General features: G+C 38.5%; 1 protein-coding gene across 1 annotated transcript; it reads left to right on the top strand.

The window, feature by feature from the left end:
• The first annotated feature begins 276 nt into the window (after nt 1-276).
• LOC129753943 (uncharacterized) lies at nt 277-10,339 on the top strand. The gene is made up of 4 exons (XM_055749794.1): nt 277-348; nt 4,306-4,521; nt 4,610-4,872; nt 5,809-10,339. The coding sequence occupies exons 1-4, from the start codon at nt 277-279 to the stop codon at nt 10,337-10,339; spliced, it is 5,082 nt and encodes a 1,693-aa protein (XP_055605769.1).
• The last annotated feature ends 3,420 nt before the right edge of the window (nt 10,340-13,759 follow it).

The following is a 13,759-nucleotide window of genomic DNA, read 5'->3' as shown; positions in this document are numbered from 1 at the left end:
AAACGTTTCGCAACCTAAACAAACTCTGGGATTTGGTTGGTATTTGCGTTGGAGAATGATCCTTTGGCTTTTTTTTTCAATGAATTTAAGGCAATCATCGGTGAAAGCTTCTAAAAAAAAAGAAAAAAAAAAGAAAAAAATAACAAACGAAACAAAGTAGCACGACTACACCTGCGCCATGAGTTCCTTGTTAATCTTGTTTGATGACTTGTAACGGCACATGCCGTGCGGGCGGACGAAGTAGAGGAATTATTATTCGCTCGTTATCACCCGACGATGCTCTGTATTGGTATGCGTGCCAGTTGTGATGATGACGGCGACGATGATGATCACGACGATGATTGTTGTGTTGATTGAGTGATACGGCATATTTGTTTAAACGGTGCCGTATCGTTGATTGGGTGGCGAAGAATGCATTTGGTGGCAAGTACGTGTCGGTCGGTCAGCGAAAATTCCGATCGAAGTTTAGGCTGCTCACTCACTTCGTCCGTCCCGGTTGCCATAGTAACGTGGTTTTATTAATAAAATTTAAACGAATGCCGGGCGTCCTGATTGAACGGAGGCCTTCGGAAAAAGTCGGTATTAGTACCAGCACACATATACCTACTTACTGGTTCGGGAAGGTGCTGGCTAAATTTGTTTGATGCTCGCTCACTGTACGAAATGTGTGTCGAAATATAGGAGGCAGTATTTAGGTACACGACGCTCACGTGAGTCTCGGATTGCTAAGATGGAATGTGGCGCACGAAATGACGGCAGATAGATAAAGTACTAACACGAGGTGTTACATTTCACACACAAGATTGTGGGATAATAAATGTATCGTATAATTCTTACATCATAACCATTCCTTTTTCAACTGAATTACAGTCATTTCCTCACTTCCGATCAGTGTTAGAAGACCATAAAATGGAAGTTTAATGAAACAATAGAAGATTTGATACGCATTTCACCCTAATAGGAAATCAGGTCCCTCGTCGACTTGACAGCTCAATCGAAGGTGAAATGTGTCAACTAAAGATTTGCGTCAAAATTGTGTGTTTGAAAGAGAAAAAAAAAAACAAACCAAAGCAGGCCAGAGCTTAATTTCGCCTTCATCAACAACGCACCGACGACGACGCCATTGCGCGATGCGCGATGAGTGACGACTATGTGTTCGACTTTAATTTGGGTGTCGCTACGAGATGTTTCTATTTGAACCAAATTGTTTTTTACTAGCGGGTGTTTCGACAATCGCCTCCACAACGTGCGTAAAATTTAGAGCATCAGGAAACAAAAATTGTGTATTGTACGTACGATTGTTTGTGCATTGTTTACGTACAAATGTTTTGGAACGCAATAACATTGGGATAGCAGATGGCGTTCGGAATCGATTGGAAAATCGTTTTTTTTTTCATTCGTCCTTGGAAATAAGATTTGAATTGTTGGAAAATCTAGAAAAAAAACAAGTATTACATTTTTTTGAATTTTCACATTTTCACATTCTTACATTTTTAACATTTTTACATTTTTACATTTTCATATTTTTACAGTTTTACATTTTTACCTTTTTACATTTTTACATTTTTACATTTTTACATTTTTACATTTTTACCTTTTTACATTTTTACATTTTTACATTTTTACATTTTTACATTTTTTACATTTTTACATTTTTACATTTTTACATTTTTACATTTTTACATTTTTACATTTTTACATTTTTACATTTTTACATTTTTACATTTTTACATTTTTACATTTTTACATTTTTACATTTTTACATTTTTACATTTTACATTTTTACATTTTTACTTTTTTACATTTTTACATTTTTACATTTTTACATTTTTACATTTTTACATTTTTACATTTTTACATTTTTACATTTTTACATTTTTACATTTTTACATTTTTACATTTTTACATTTTTACATTTTTACATTTTTACATTTTTACATTTTTACATTTTTACATTTTTACATTTTTACATTTTTACATTTTTACATTTTTACATTTTTACATTCTTACATTTTTACATTTTTACATTTTCAGATTATTACTTTTTTACATTTTTACATTTCTACATTTTTACATTTTTACATTTTTACATTTTTACATTTTTACATTTTTACCTTTTTACCTTTTTACCTTTTTACCTTTTTACCTTTTTACTTTTTTACCTGTTTACCTTTTTACCTTTTTACCTTTTTACCTTTTTACCTTTTTACCTTTTTACCTTTTTACCTTTTTACCTTTTTACCTTTTTACCTTTTTACCTTTTTACCTTTTTACCTTTTTACCTTTTTACCTTTTTACCTTTTTACCTTTTTACCTTTTTACCTTTTTACCTTTTTACCTTTTTACCTTTTTACCTTTTTACCTTTTTACCTTTTTACCTTTTTACCTTTTTACCTTTTTACCTTTTTACCTTTTTACCTTTTTACCTTTTTACCTTTTTACCTTTTTACCTTTTTACCTTTTTACCTTTTTACCTTTTTACATTTTAACATTTTTAAATTTTTACATTTTAACATTTTTACATTTTTATCTTTTTACCTTTTTACCTTTTTACCTTTTTACCTTTTTACCTTTTTACCTTTTTACCTTTTTACCTTTTTACCTTTTTACCTTTTTACCTTTTTACCTTTTTACCTTTTTACCTTTTTACCTTTTTACCTTTTTACCTTTTTACCTTTTTACCTTTTTACCTTTTTACCTTTTTACCTTTTTACCTTTTTACCTTTTTACCTTTTTACCTTTTTACCTTTTTACCTTTTTACCTTTTTACCTTTTTACCTTTTTACCTTTTTACCTTTTTACCTTTTTACATTTTAACATTTTTAAATTTTTACATTTTAACATTTTAACATTTTTACATTTTTACCTTTTTACCTTTTTACCTTTTTACCTTTTTACCTTTTTACCTTTTTACCTTTTTACCTTTTTACCTTTTTACCTTTTTACCTTTTTACCTTTTTACCTTTTTACCTTTTTACCTTTTTACCTTTTTACCTTTTTACCTTTTTACCTTTTTACCTTTTTACCTTTTTACCTTTTTACCTTTTTACCTTTTTACCTTTTTACCTTTTTACCTTTTTACCTTTTTACCTTTTTGCCTTTTTACCTTTTTACCTTTTTACCTTTTTACCTTTTTACCTTTTTACCTTTTTACCTTTTTACCTTTTTACCTTTTTACCTTTTTACCTTTTTACCTTTTTACCTTTTTACCTTTTTACCTTTTTACCTTTTTACCTTTTTACCTTTTTACCTTTTTACCTTTTTACCTTTTTACCTTTTTACCTTTTTACCTTTTTACCTTTTTACCTTTTTACCTTTTTACCTTTTTACCTTTTTACCTTTTTACCTTTTTACCTTTTTACCTTTTTACCTTTTTACCTTTTTACCTTTTTACCTTTTTACCTTTTTACCTTTTTACCTTTTTACCTTTTTACCTTTTTACCTTTTTACCTTTTTACCTTTTTACCTTTTTACCTTTTTACCTTTTTACCTTTTTACCTTTTTACCTTTTTACCTTTTTACCTTTTTACCTTTTTACCTTTTTACCTTTTTACCTTTTTACCTTTTTACCTTTTTACATTTTTACCTTTTTACCTTTTTACCTTTTTACCTTTTTACCTTTTTACCTTTTTACCTTTTTACCTTTTTACCTTTTTACCTTTTTACCTTTTTACCTTTTTACCTTTTTACCTTTTTACCTTTTTACCTTTTTACCTTTTTACCTTTTTACCTTTTTACCTTTTTACCTTTTTACCTTTTTACCTTTTTACCTTTTTACCTTTTTACCTTTTTACCTTTTTACCTTTTTACCTTTTTACCTTTTTACCTTTTTACCTTTTTACCTTTTTACCTTTTTACCTTTTTACCTTTTTACCTTTTTACCTTTTTACCTTTTTACCTTTTTACCTTTTTACCTTTTTACCTTTTTACCTTTTTACCTTTTTACCTTTTTACCTTTTTACCTTTTTACCTTTTTACCTTTTTACCTTTTTACCTTTTTACCTTTTTACCTTTTTACCTGTTGCGGCATACATTACCTACACAAAATAGTTAAACCTAAAAATAAGAAACTTGAATTATTACTGAATTACACATTACCTCACCTAGAATTATACTCACCTTGGAACAAAATTAATATTTCACCTACATTATACTTTCCGTGTACACTTACCTTAAATACCTACTTACCTTGGTACTTACCATGAATTCTGTTATACTGGCACCCCTGAAATGAGAAATGTCAAAGTTAGGGAAAAAGATGACACACAATTATTTTACACTCGTTGTGACAACATCAACCAGTAGAGCCTAGAAAAAAGTGAACTTTCTGGAGGTGATCCGAACCTGCCCAGTAGAACCCATCCGTCCCGAAGAACCAGCTGTCGGCGTAGGACCACATCGGAGGTGACCGAGAACCACAAGCCGGAACCACAGGTGATTACCAAGACATTTTTTGGTGCCGAAACCCGGGATAGCAGTTGCACTACCAAGTCGACCACCACGTGGCACTACATTTTGTCGGTTTGTGGTCTCAGAACCACGAAGATCCGGTCCAGCATCTGATCTTACGGAACACTATCGTTGCGACTGCTGATTCATTCGTCATCAGGCAGTCATTGTCGTCGGTTTCATCGTCAGCTCAGCTGAATTACCAACATCCGGAGATCATCATCACCTTCAGCACTGTCGATTTCATCAAAGTGCAGTCGTCATTAGCCCGTTCGTGTTGCTGAGCTATCAACATCCAGCATTCGGCGTCGTCGTCGTCAACATCACTAGTGGGCCAGCCTCTCCATTCGGTGGCAGAAAATTTGAGGCATATTCTACGTCAGCAGCACACGTGAGGAACCGCATACCGAAAGTGAGGTTAGGGTAAGGTGGTAGCAGCACATGCAGGTACGTGAGACTTACTTTTAAGAAGAATTTGAGCAGTATGACGCCACCAAAGAAGGCGAATAATAAGTTAGCCAAATTGAAAACCCTTTATCGTCGGCGGACAAATATTTTGGGTTCCGCAAATTTGATCAAAACTTTTAATGATTCTTTTGATCAAAGTAAAAGTGAACAACTGCCCATTCGCATATTACGTTTAGATGCTTTGTGGCATGAATTCGAAGAAACACAAGAGGAAATAGAAGTGTTGGAAGATGCTGAAGAAGAATTCTTGCAAGAAAGACAAGATTTTCAAACACTTTATTATGAATTAAAAGCATCATTGCAAAGTAAGATTCCTGCCCCACCACCCTTACCTACCTCAACCCCTGCTGCATCTTCAGCTGTTCCCATTTCTTCAAGTGTTCGTTTACCGGAAATTAAATTAAAGGAATTTTCCGGAAATCTCGATGATTGGGTATCCTTTCGCGATCTTTATGTCTCTCTCATTCACTCAAGTGTGCAATTATCAGCGGTACAGAAAATGCACTATTTACGAGCTACAATTTCTGGTGAAGCAGCTCGAATTATTTCTGCGCTTGAGATTACTGCCAACAATTATTTGGTAGCGTGGAATCTATTGAAAGAACGTTATGAGAAACCTAACCTGTTAATAAAGAGACACATGTCTGCCTTACTTTCCGTTCCTTCCTTGAAAAAAGAGTCTGCGCAAGGGCTTGCAGATCTTGCGGACGAATTTGATCGCCATGTATCTCTGTTGGATAAACTCGAAGGCGCTGAGAACCACTGGAATTCATTTCTTATCGAACGATTGAGCCAATGTCTTGATGCTGCAACACTTCGCGAGTGGGAAACATTAGTATCAGCCTTTGACGAATACCCTCAATACCATCAACTTCTCGAGTTTATCCACAGAAGATCGCGAATAGTACAAACCCTAAAGCTCTCCCAATCGGCAACTACCCAATCCGAGAATAAGCAAACGAAATCCAGATCAATTGTGTCACATGTCGTCTCTGATAATGCGCCCAGGTGTGCCTGTTGTAAGCAAGCGCATTTCCTGTTCCAGTGTGAACAATTTCGAGCACTTTCTCCTCAACTTCGTTTTGAACTTGTCAAAAAGAATGGCCTTTGCATAAACTGTCTAAAGGGAACACATCAAGCCAGAAATTGCTCCAGCGGATCCTGTAAAAGTTGTTCGAAGAGGCATCACTCGTTGCTACACCTGCCTCCATTTCCGTCGGCTTCTGGTTCACAACCAGCAGCATCTACTAATCGACCTGTGCCAGTTCACAATTCCGCTGAAGCAACTTCGTCGCATTCGTGCCAAATGTCGCATCTCGTACCGAATTTTGCCGAAAGCAATCTGTCCGAACAAAATTCGTCTGCCTCACCACCTGATCCGTCGTTTCCGTTATCGTCGCGTGTCGATTCTTTCCCAACGCCGTCGGTCGTTTCCGTTGATAATCCTCCCTCTACCGCCTGCCAAAGTGTGGAAATAAACACCCAACTACAGCAGTCAATCGTGATCTTGTCAACAGCAGTGATAAAAGTGAAAGATGCAGAAAATAAATACGTTTTTGCCAGAGCATTGCTCGATAGTGGTTCTCAACCTAGCTTCATTTCGGAAGCCCTCTGTCAGAAACTACGTTTGAAGCGGAACAAACTCAACTCGCCAGTTAGTGGAATTGGGCAATCCATCGTCAACGTTCGCTATGGTGTTACATTAGCCATTGCGTCACGTTTTGAAACTTTCGCTACTCAATTAGACTGTCTCGTACTGCCAAAGCTTACCGTCTCGCTACCCAGCCATCACATTGACACCTCTCGCTGGAAGATTCCAAAACATCTACCGCTTGCAGATCCGCAGTTCAACATTAGCCAAGGTGTTGATATCATCATTGGAGCTGCTTTGTTCTTCGACCTTCTTCAACACCAGCAATTTTCCCTTGGTTCCGAGTTTCCGACGCTACAGAAAACGGTCCTCGGATACATCGTTTGTGGCACTTTGAAGCAGCCAAATGCAGAGCCTAGAGAACTGCAAGCATGCCACATCTGCGTTGACGATAGCCTCGATACTCAACTTCAGAGGTTTTGGGAAGTCGAAAACTTCGATAACGGTAAAGCTCTTACTCCTGACGAACAACACTGCGAAGATCATTTCAAAACTACCGTTTCCCGTGACGATACAGGTCGTTATATCGTTCGCCTTCCACTCAACGAAGAGAAGGTCTCGATGCTTGGCGATTCATACACCGCTGCTCTTCGAAGATTCCAGCAAATGGAAAAGAGATTCGCTATCAACCAAGATTTGCATCAGAGCTATTCAGCTTTCATGGCAGAGTACGAGAGTTTGGGTCACATGGAGTTGATTCGCGTCGCGCCGCGTAGCCCACAGTTTTTTCTTCCTCACCATGCCATCCAGCGTCCAGAAAGTACGACCACCAAAACACGAGTGGTATTTGACGGTTCCTGTCGTGGAGCAGCCGCTCTGTCGCTCAACGACGCTCTCTACGTCGGACCAACAGTTCAGCCAGCTCTTTTCTCCACTGTCGTTAGTTTTCGCCTGCCATTGTTCGCCATTACCGCCGATGCAGAGAAAATGTTCCGGCAGATTTGGGTCCACCCTGATGACCGAAAATTCCAGCAAATTCTTTGGCGCAGAAGCCCAACTGACCCAATCAGCACCTACCAGTTGAAAACTGTTACTTACGGTCTTGCAAGTTCGCCATTTCACGCTGCTCGTGTGCTTAACCAACTCGCTATCGACGAGGGAAGTCGGTATCCTCTTGCCGTACCTGTGATTCAAAAGGGCACATACGTAGACGACATAATTTCTGGACACGACGACCACGACACGATGATAGAAACCTGCAAGCAACTAATGGAAATGTTGAAGTCGGCAGGTTTTGTTCTGCGAAAATGGGCGTCAAACTACAAAACAGTTCTCAGCGGCGTTCCGGAAGAGCTCTGGGAGACATCAACAGAACTAGAGCTCGATCGTTCTCAAGCAGTCAAAACCTTGGGTTTGTTATGGTTTCCCCAGGAGGATGTCTTCAAGTTCAAGATCCCTGCTCTCCCAGACCTTGAAATTGTTACCAAGCGTATTGTGGTTTCTGAGATGTCTCAGCTATTTGATCCCCTTGGACTTTTGGGTCCTGTAGTCGTCAACGCAAAGATGTTCGTCCAAACCCTCTGGGAGGCTGATCTATCGTGGGATTCTGAGCTTGCAGAAGAGTCGGCACTATGGTGGAGGAAATATCGTAGCGACATTAAGGAGCTATCATCATTACAAATCCCTCGAAGAGTTTTGCGGAACACACAACAACAATACACGATCCACTGTTTTTGCGATGCGTCGCAGAAAGGTTACGGTTGCTGCATCTACATTGTATCATCTGACGAACAAGGCCAATTCCACTCGCATCTTCTCACCTCAAAATCTCGTGTCGCTCCACTTCGTGGTCAATCTATTCCTCGCTTGGAGCTGTGCGCAGCTCTTCTTGGCAGCCAATTGGTTCACAATCTGCTAACGAACACAAGAATCACCGGATCCGTAACATTTTGGACGGATTCAACAGTCGTTCTTCACTGGATCAATTCCCGATCTAACTGTTGGAAAGTTTTCGTCTCCAATCGAGTTGCAGAGATTCAACGTCTTACAAAGGGTTCCAAATGGAGGCACATATCGACGGAATTGAACCCTGCTGATCGTATTTCCCGAGGAATGCTCGCAAGCCAGATCCTGCACGACAAGCTGTGGTGGCATGGTCCAGAATTTCTTTCCTCCCCCGTCGAAATGTGGCCGGAAGGCGTTGTATCGATACCATTTAAACCCGAACTGGAAGTGGAAATGCGTCCAATGGTTTCTCTTCACGCAATAGAAGAAAACTTCAACATCTTCACTCGGTTTTCGGAGCTAGCAAAGTTATTACGAGTCGTTTCCTACTGTTTTCGCTTTCGAAAAAACTGCAAACTGCCGGAAAATGAGCGTATTCCATCATCCTTGTTGCCTGAAGAAGTAGACATTACGCTCAAGTCCCTCATTCGAATCGCACAGCACCAGGAATTTCCCACGGAAGTCCGTTTGCATAGCCATACCAAGTCTGGCAATGCTGTCTCACTCGCCTCGAAATCGCCACTCAAAAATCTGAATATTATGATGGATGAATTCGGACTTCTTCGGATTGATGGACGTTTAAAAAATTTGAATGCACCGTTCGATACTCGCCATCCAATTTTGTTGCCGGCAAATCATCAACTGAGCTTGTTGATTGCTAGATCGATTCATCTGCAGACACTTCATGGAGGACCTTCACTTCTCCTTGCAACAATTCGCCAACGTTTTTGGCCACTACGGGGTCGAGAGTTAGCTCGGAAGATTGTACGCCAGTGCGTAGTCTGCTTCAGGTGCAATCCTACAACTACAAACCAAATCATGGCACCTCTACCATCTGTACGCCTAAAACCAGCCCGAGCTTTTACCTATTCAGGAATGGACTACTGTGGGCCGTTTTTCGTTCGTCCGCTGTTTGGGAAAGGTGCGTCGGTTAAAGTTTACGTTGCGTTGTTCGTCTGCTTGGTGGTGAAGGCCGTGCATCTCGAAGTCGTCGCTGACTTGTCGACCGTCGCGTGCATCAACGCCGTCAAACGTTTTGTCGCCAGTCGTGGCCGCGTTCTCGAATTGCACTGCGACAATGCAACCGCTTTCGTCGGGGCGGATCGCGAATTGCGTCGACTTCGGAAGGAGTTCCAGCAACAATTCAAGTCGAAGGAATGGGGCGAATTCTGCGCAGGACACGGCATCATCTTTCGCTTCATCCCAGCCCGCTCACCACACTTTGGTGGCCTCTGGGAAGCCGGAGTGAAGTCCTTTAAGTATCATTTTCGTCGCATAATGGGACAAAAGGCTTTCTCAATGGACCAACTCCTGACCATCGTTGCACAGATTGAATCTGTATTGAACTCTCGCCCACTCATTCCTTTAACCGACACTCCGGACGACCTCTCATCGCTTACTCCTGGTCACTTCCTCATTGGAGAACCGCTCGTCTCAATTCCCGAGCCCGACCTTCTTCATCTGTCGCCTAGTCGAATCACCCGTTTGCAGGACATGCAACGTTCGGTTCAAGATCTGTGGCGCTCCTGGTCGAGGGACTATGTAAGCCAGCTTCATCAACGCAGTAAGTGGAGACGCCAAACTTCGGACGTTCAACAAGGTCAACTGGTACTACTGAAGCTCGACAACTACCCTCCACTTCAATGGCCTCTTGGTCGAATTATCCAAACCATCACCGGTTCCGACGGACGAGTACGCGTTGTGATGGTCAAAACGGCGTCTGGCGAATACAAGCGAGCGATCACGGAAGTCGCAGTCCTACCAATTGAGACCAGCAACGGTGAGGGTCCATCAGCATCAACATCGATCAACGACGTGGTCTGTTGAAACGGATGGTTTCAACGGCGGCCGGCATGTTGCGGCATACATTACCTACACAAAATAGTTAAACCTAAAAATAAGAAACTTGAATTATTACTGAATTACACATTACCTCACCTAGAATTATACTCACCTTGGAACAAAATTAATATTTCACCTACATTATACTTTCCGTGTACACTTACCTTAAATACCTACTTACCTTGGTACTTACCATGAATTCTGTTATACTGGCACCCCTGAAATGAGAAATGTCAAAGTTAGGGAAAAAGATGACACACAATTATTTTACACTCGTTGTGACAACATCAACCAGTAGAGCCTAGAAAAAAGTGAACTTTCTGGAGGTGATCCGAACCTGCCCAGTAGAACCCATCCGTCCCGAAGAACCAGCTGTCGGCGTAGGACCACATCGGAGGTGACCGAGAACCACAAGCCGGAACCACAGGTGATTACCAAGACATTACCTTTTTACCTTTTTACCTTTTTACCTTTTTACCTTTTTACCTTTTTACCTGTTCACCTTTTTACCTTTTTACCTTTTTACCTTTTTACCTTTTTACCTTTTTACCTTTTTACCTTTTTACCTTTTTACCTTTTTACCTTTTTACCTTTTTACCTTTTTACCTTTTTACCTTTTTACCTTTTTACCTTTTTACCTTTTTACCTTTTTACCTTTTTACCTTTTTACCTTTTTACCTTTTTACCTTTTTACCTTTTTACCTTTTTACCTTTTTACCTTTTTACCTTTTTACCTTTTTACCTTTTTACCTTTTTACCTTTTTACTTTTTTACCTTTTTACCTTTTTACCTTTTTACCTTTTTACCTTTTTACCTTTTTACCTTTTTACCTTTTTACCTTTTTACCTTTTTACCTTTTTACCTTTTTACCTTTTTACCTTTTTACCTTTTTACCTTTTTACCTTTTTACCTTTTTACCTTTTTACCTTTTTACCTTTTTACCTTTTTACCTTTTTACCTTTTTACCTTTTTACCTTTTTACCTTTTTACCTTTTTACCTTTTTACCTTTTTACCTTTTTACCTTTTTACCTTTTTACCTTTTTACCTTTTTACCTTTTTACCTTTTTACCTTTTTACCTTTTTACCTTTTTACCTTTTTACCTTTTTACCTTTTTACCTTTTTACCTTTTTACCTTTTTACCTTTTTACCTTTTTACCTTTTTACCTTTTTACCTTTTTACCTTTTTACCTTTTTACCTTTTTACCTTTTTACCTTTTTACCTTTTTACCTTTTTACCTTTTTACCTTTTTACCTTTTTACCTTTTTACCTTTTTACCTTTTTACCTTTTTACCTTTTTACCTTTTTACCTTTTTACCTTTTTACCTTTTTACCTTTTTACCTTTTTACCTTTTTACCTTTTTACCTTTTTACCTTTTTACCGTTTTACCTTTTTACCTTTTTACAAAAAAGACGAAAGTAACGATAATGACGAAAATTTAAAAAAAATACCAAGTTTTGTGTTAATCAATCTATTTGTTTTTAAGTTGTGCTCGAATAAAGTGTCCGTCAAACAATTTCGGGAATTCGCGAATCCCGGGAAACGATAGAAAAATCCCGGGAATTCCCGAACATAATGAATCGAGCTAAATTTTCGAAAAATTACACACGCTGGGCCACGTTGAACCATTAATGTTTGAAAAATAACCATAATGGCAGTTTTGTGGGTTAAGTCATTTTATGAGTTTTCACTGAAAACTCATAAAATGAGATTTCACAGAGAACTTGGATAATGGTTATTTTTCAAGCATGGTCGGAAAAGCAAAAATGGGACGAAATTAGCAGGAAATATTCGTTTTAAAATATGAATGGAATGGAAACAGAATTAAAGAAATCAATCAATCAGATTTTCAACAGATTTTTTTATATTAAACATTGATTTTTGATTGCCCTCACTGGTATCTGCTTGATGCTAGTAAAAGAGTGGTCTACTGGCACTACTAAGTTGCATTAGCGGAAGAAAGTTTAGCCGGCCGGGGGAATGATTGCTTCGGCACTGCTATCACAGTTACGGATGATGCGGTGCTGCCTTTCCTGCGATGTTCAGTTTCCCGCTCTTCTGTGATTCTAGTGCCGGTGATTCCCAGCATATTTTCGGAACCTTCTGATGCAGCAAACGTAGAGAGTTTCGGAACATTCTGTAATTAATTTAACATGGTTATTGATCTCGGAACAGTTGACAAAGATTTCCAAAATGGCATGTACTTACCCTAACATATGACGGCAGCTGGAGCTGTCTTCGGCGGGACTGCTGCTGCTTCCGACTCCAGATAACAACCCATATTTGCTCCAACTTTCATCTGAAAATTTAATTTAAAAGAGAGTGACTTTGATGTTCAATCTGAAAACATTTTTTTTTAATTTAATTAACCGGTATTGTCAAGCAAAATACTTACAGTTTGTGTTATCTTTAATCTTAAATCTTTAAGGAGATTTATATAATCTAAGTCCAACGCGGAACCAGAAACAAAACAAACACTTCTGCGATTGCAAACATGACGACTGTTTTTTCACGCATTTTTTTGTTGAATTTCAACCATAATCAAAAATTTCTTCATGAACTCGGAAAATGGTTAAAATTGAACAATTCATAACGGTTAAAAAACAGCAATTTTAGCAGTTCTACTAAAAATACCAAAAAATGTATGAAAAACAATCATTTCTGGTTAAAAAAATATGAGCGTGCACGGTGCCTAAATCTCTGCTTTATTACACTGAAAATCGAAAATACCCAAACTTGAGAACTGCCACCCGCCAAACCTAAGTTCAAGATTGACAACTTAAGTTTGTGAAAAAATCACAGCTTGCCAATAAGCCAAACTTGTCCTTCAAGCGAAGAACTGTTTTTTTGGGGGGTTTTTGTTGTAAGCGCATCTGATTCTGTTACCTCCATCGTGGCAGATTTAGGTTTGGGGGGGTAAGTTCAAAGCGAAGAACTGTTTTTTTTGGAGGATAACTTTTATTCCCGCTTCATTCGGAGAAAGTCTCACATATACGATGATGTAGCGGGCACTCTCAACAACTCTCCGGTGGTCGAGCGGTTAGCATCCTGAGATGGTAATCGCAAAGCCATTGCAGGTATGGGTGTGATTCCTGTACCTGGCGATATTTTTTTTTTTATTTTGATTTCCATTTTATTGTGGTATCAGATTTTGGGGGATGAGTTCTCCTTTAAGAGCTTAACTTTGTGCTATGCCGCCAATAGCCAAACCTGTAGGGAGGGAGTTTCATTCGGGTTGGCGGGGAAAGTTCTCAAGTTTGGGTTTTTTCGAGGTTCAGTGTAGGGTGATTTGCCAATCGTGTTGCACAGCTAAGCACATGATTTGGGTGTTTATGCTGTATTTTAGTCATTTCAACCAAATTCACTCGATTTTTTTGTCGATGCACTCATACAGGATTGGTCAA

The sequence above is a fragment of the Uranotaenia lowii genome, chromosome 3 (genome assembly GCF_029784155.1).
Source record: "Uranotaenia lowii strain MFRU-FL chromosome 3, ASM2978415v1, whole genome shotgun sequence".
NCBI lineage: Eukaryota > Metazoa > Arthropoda > Insecta > Diptera > Culicidae > Uranotaenia > Uranotaenia lowii.
The sequence above is the reverse complement of the archived record's forward strand: the minus strand, read 5'-3'. Positions and strand labels throughout refer to the sequence as shown.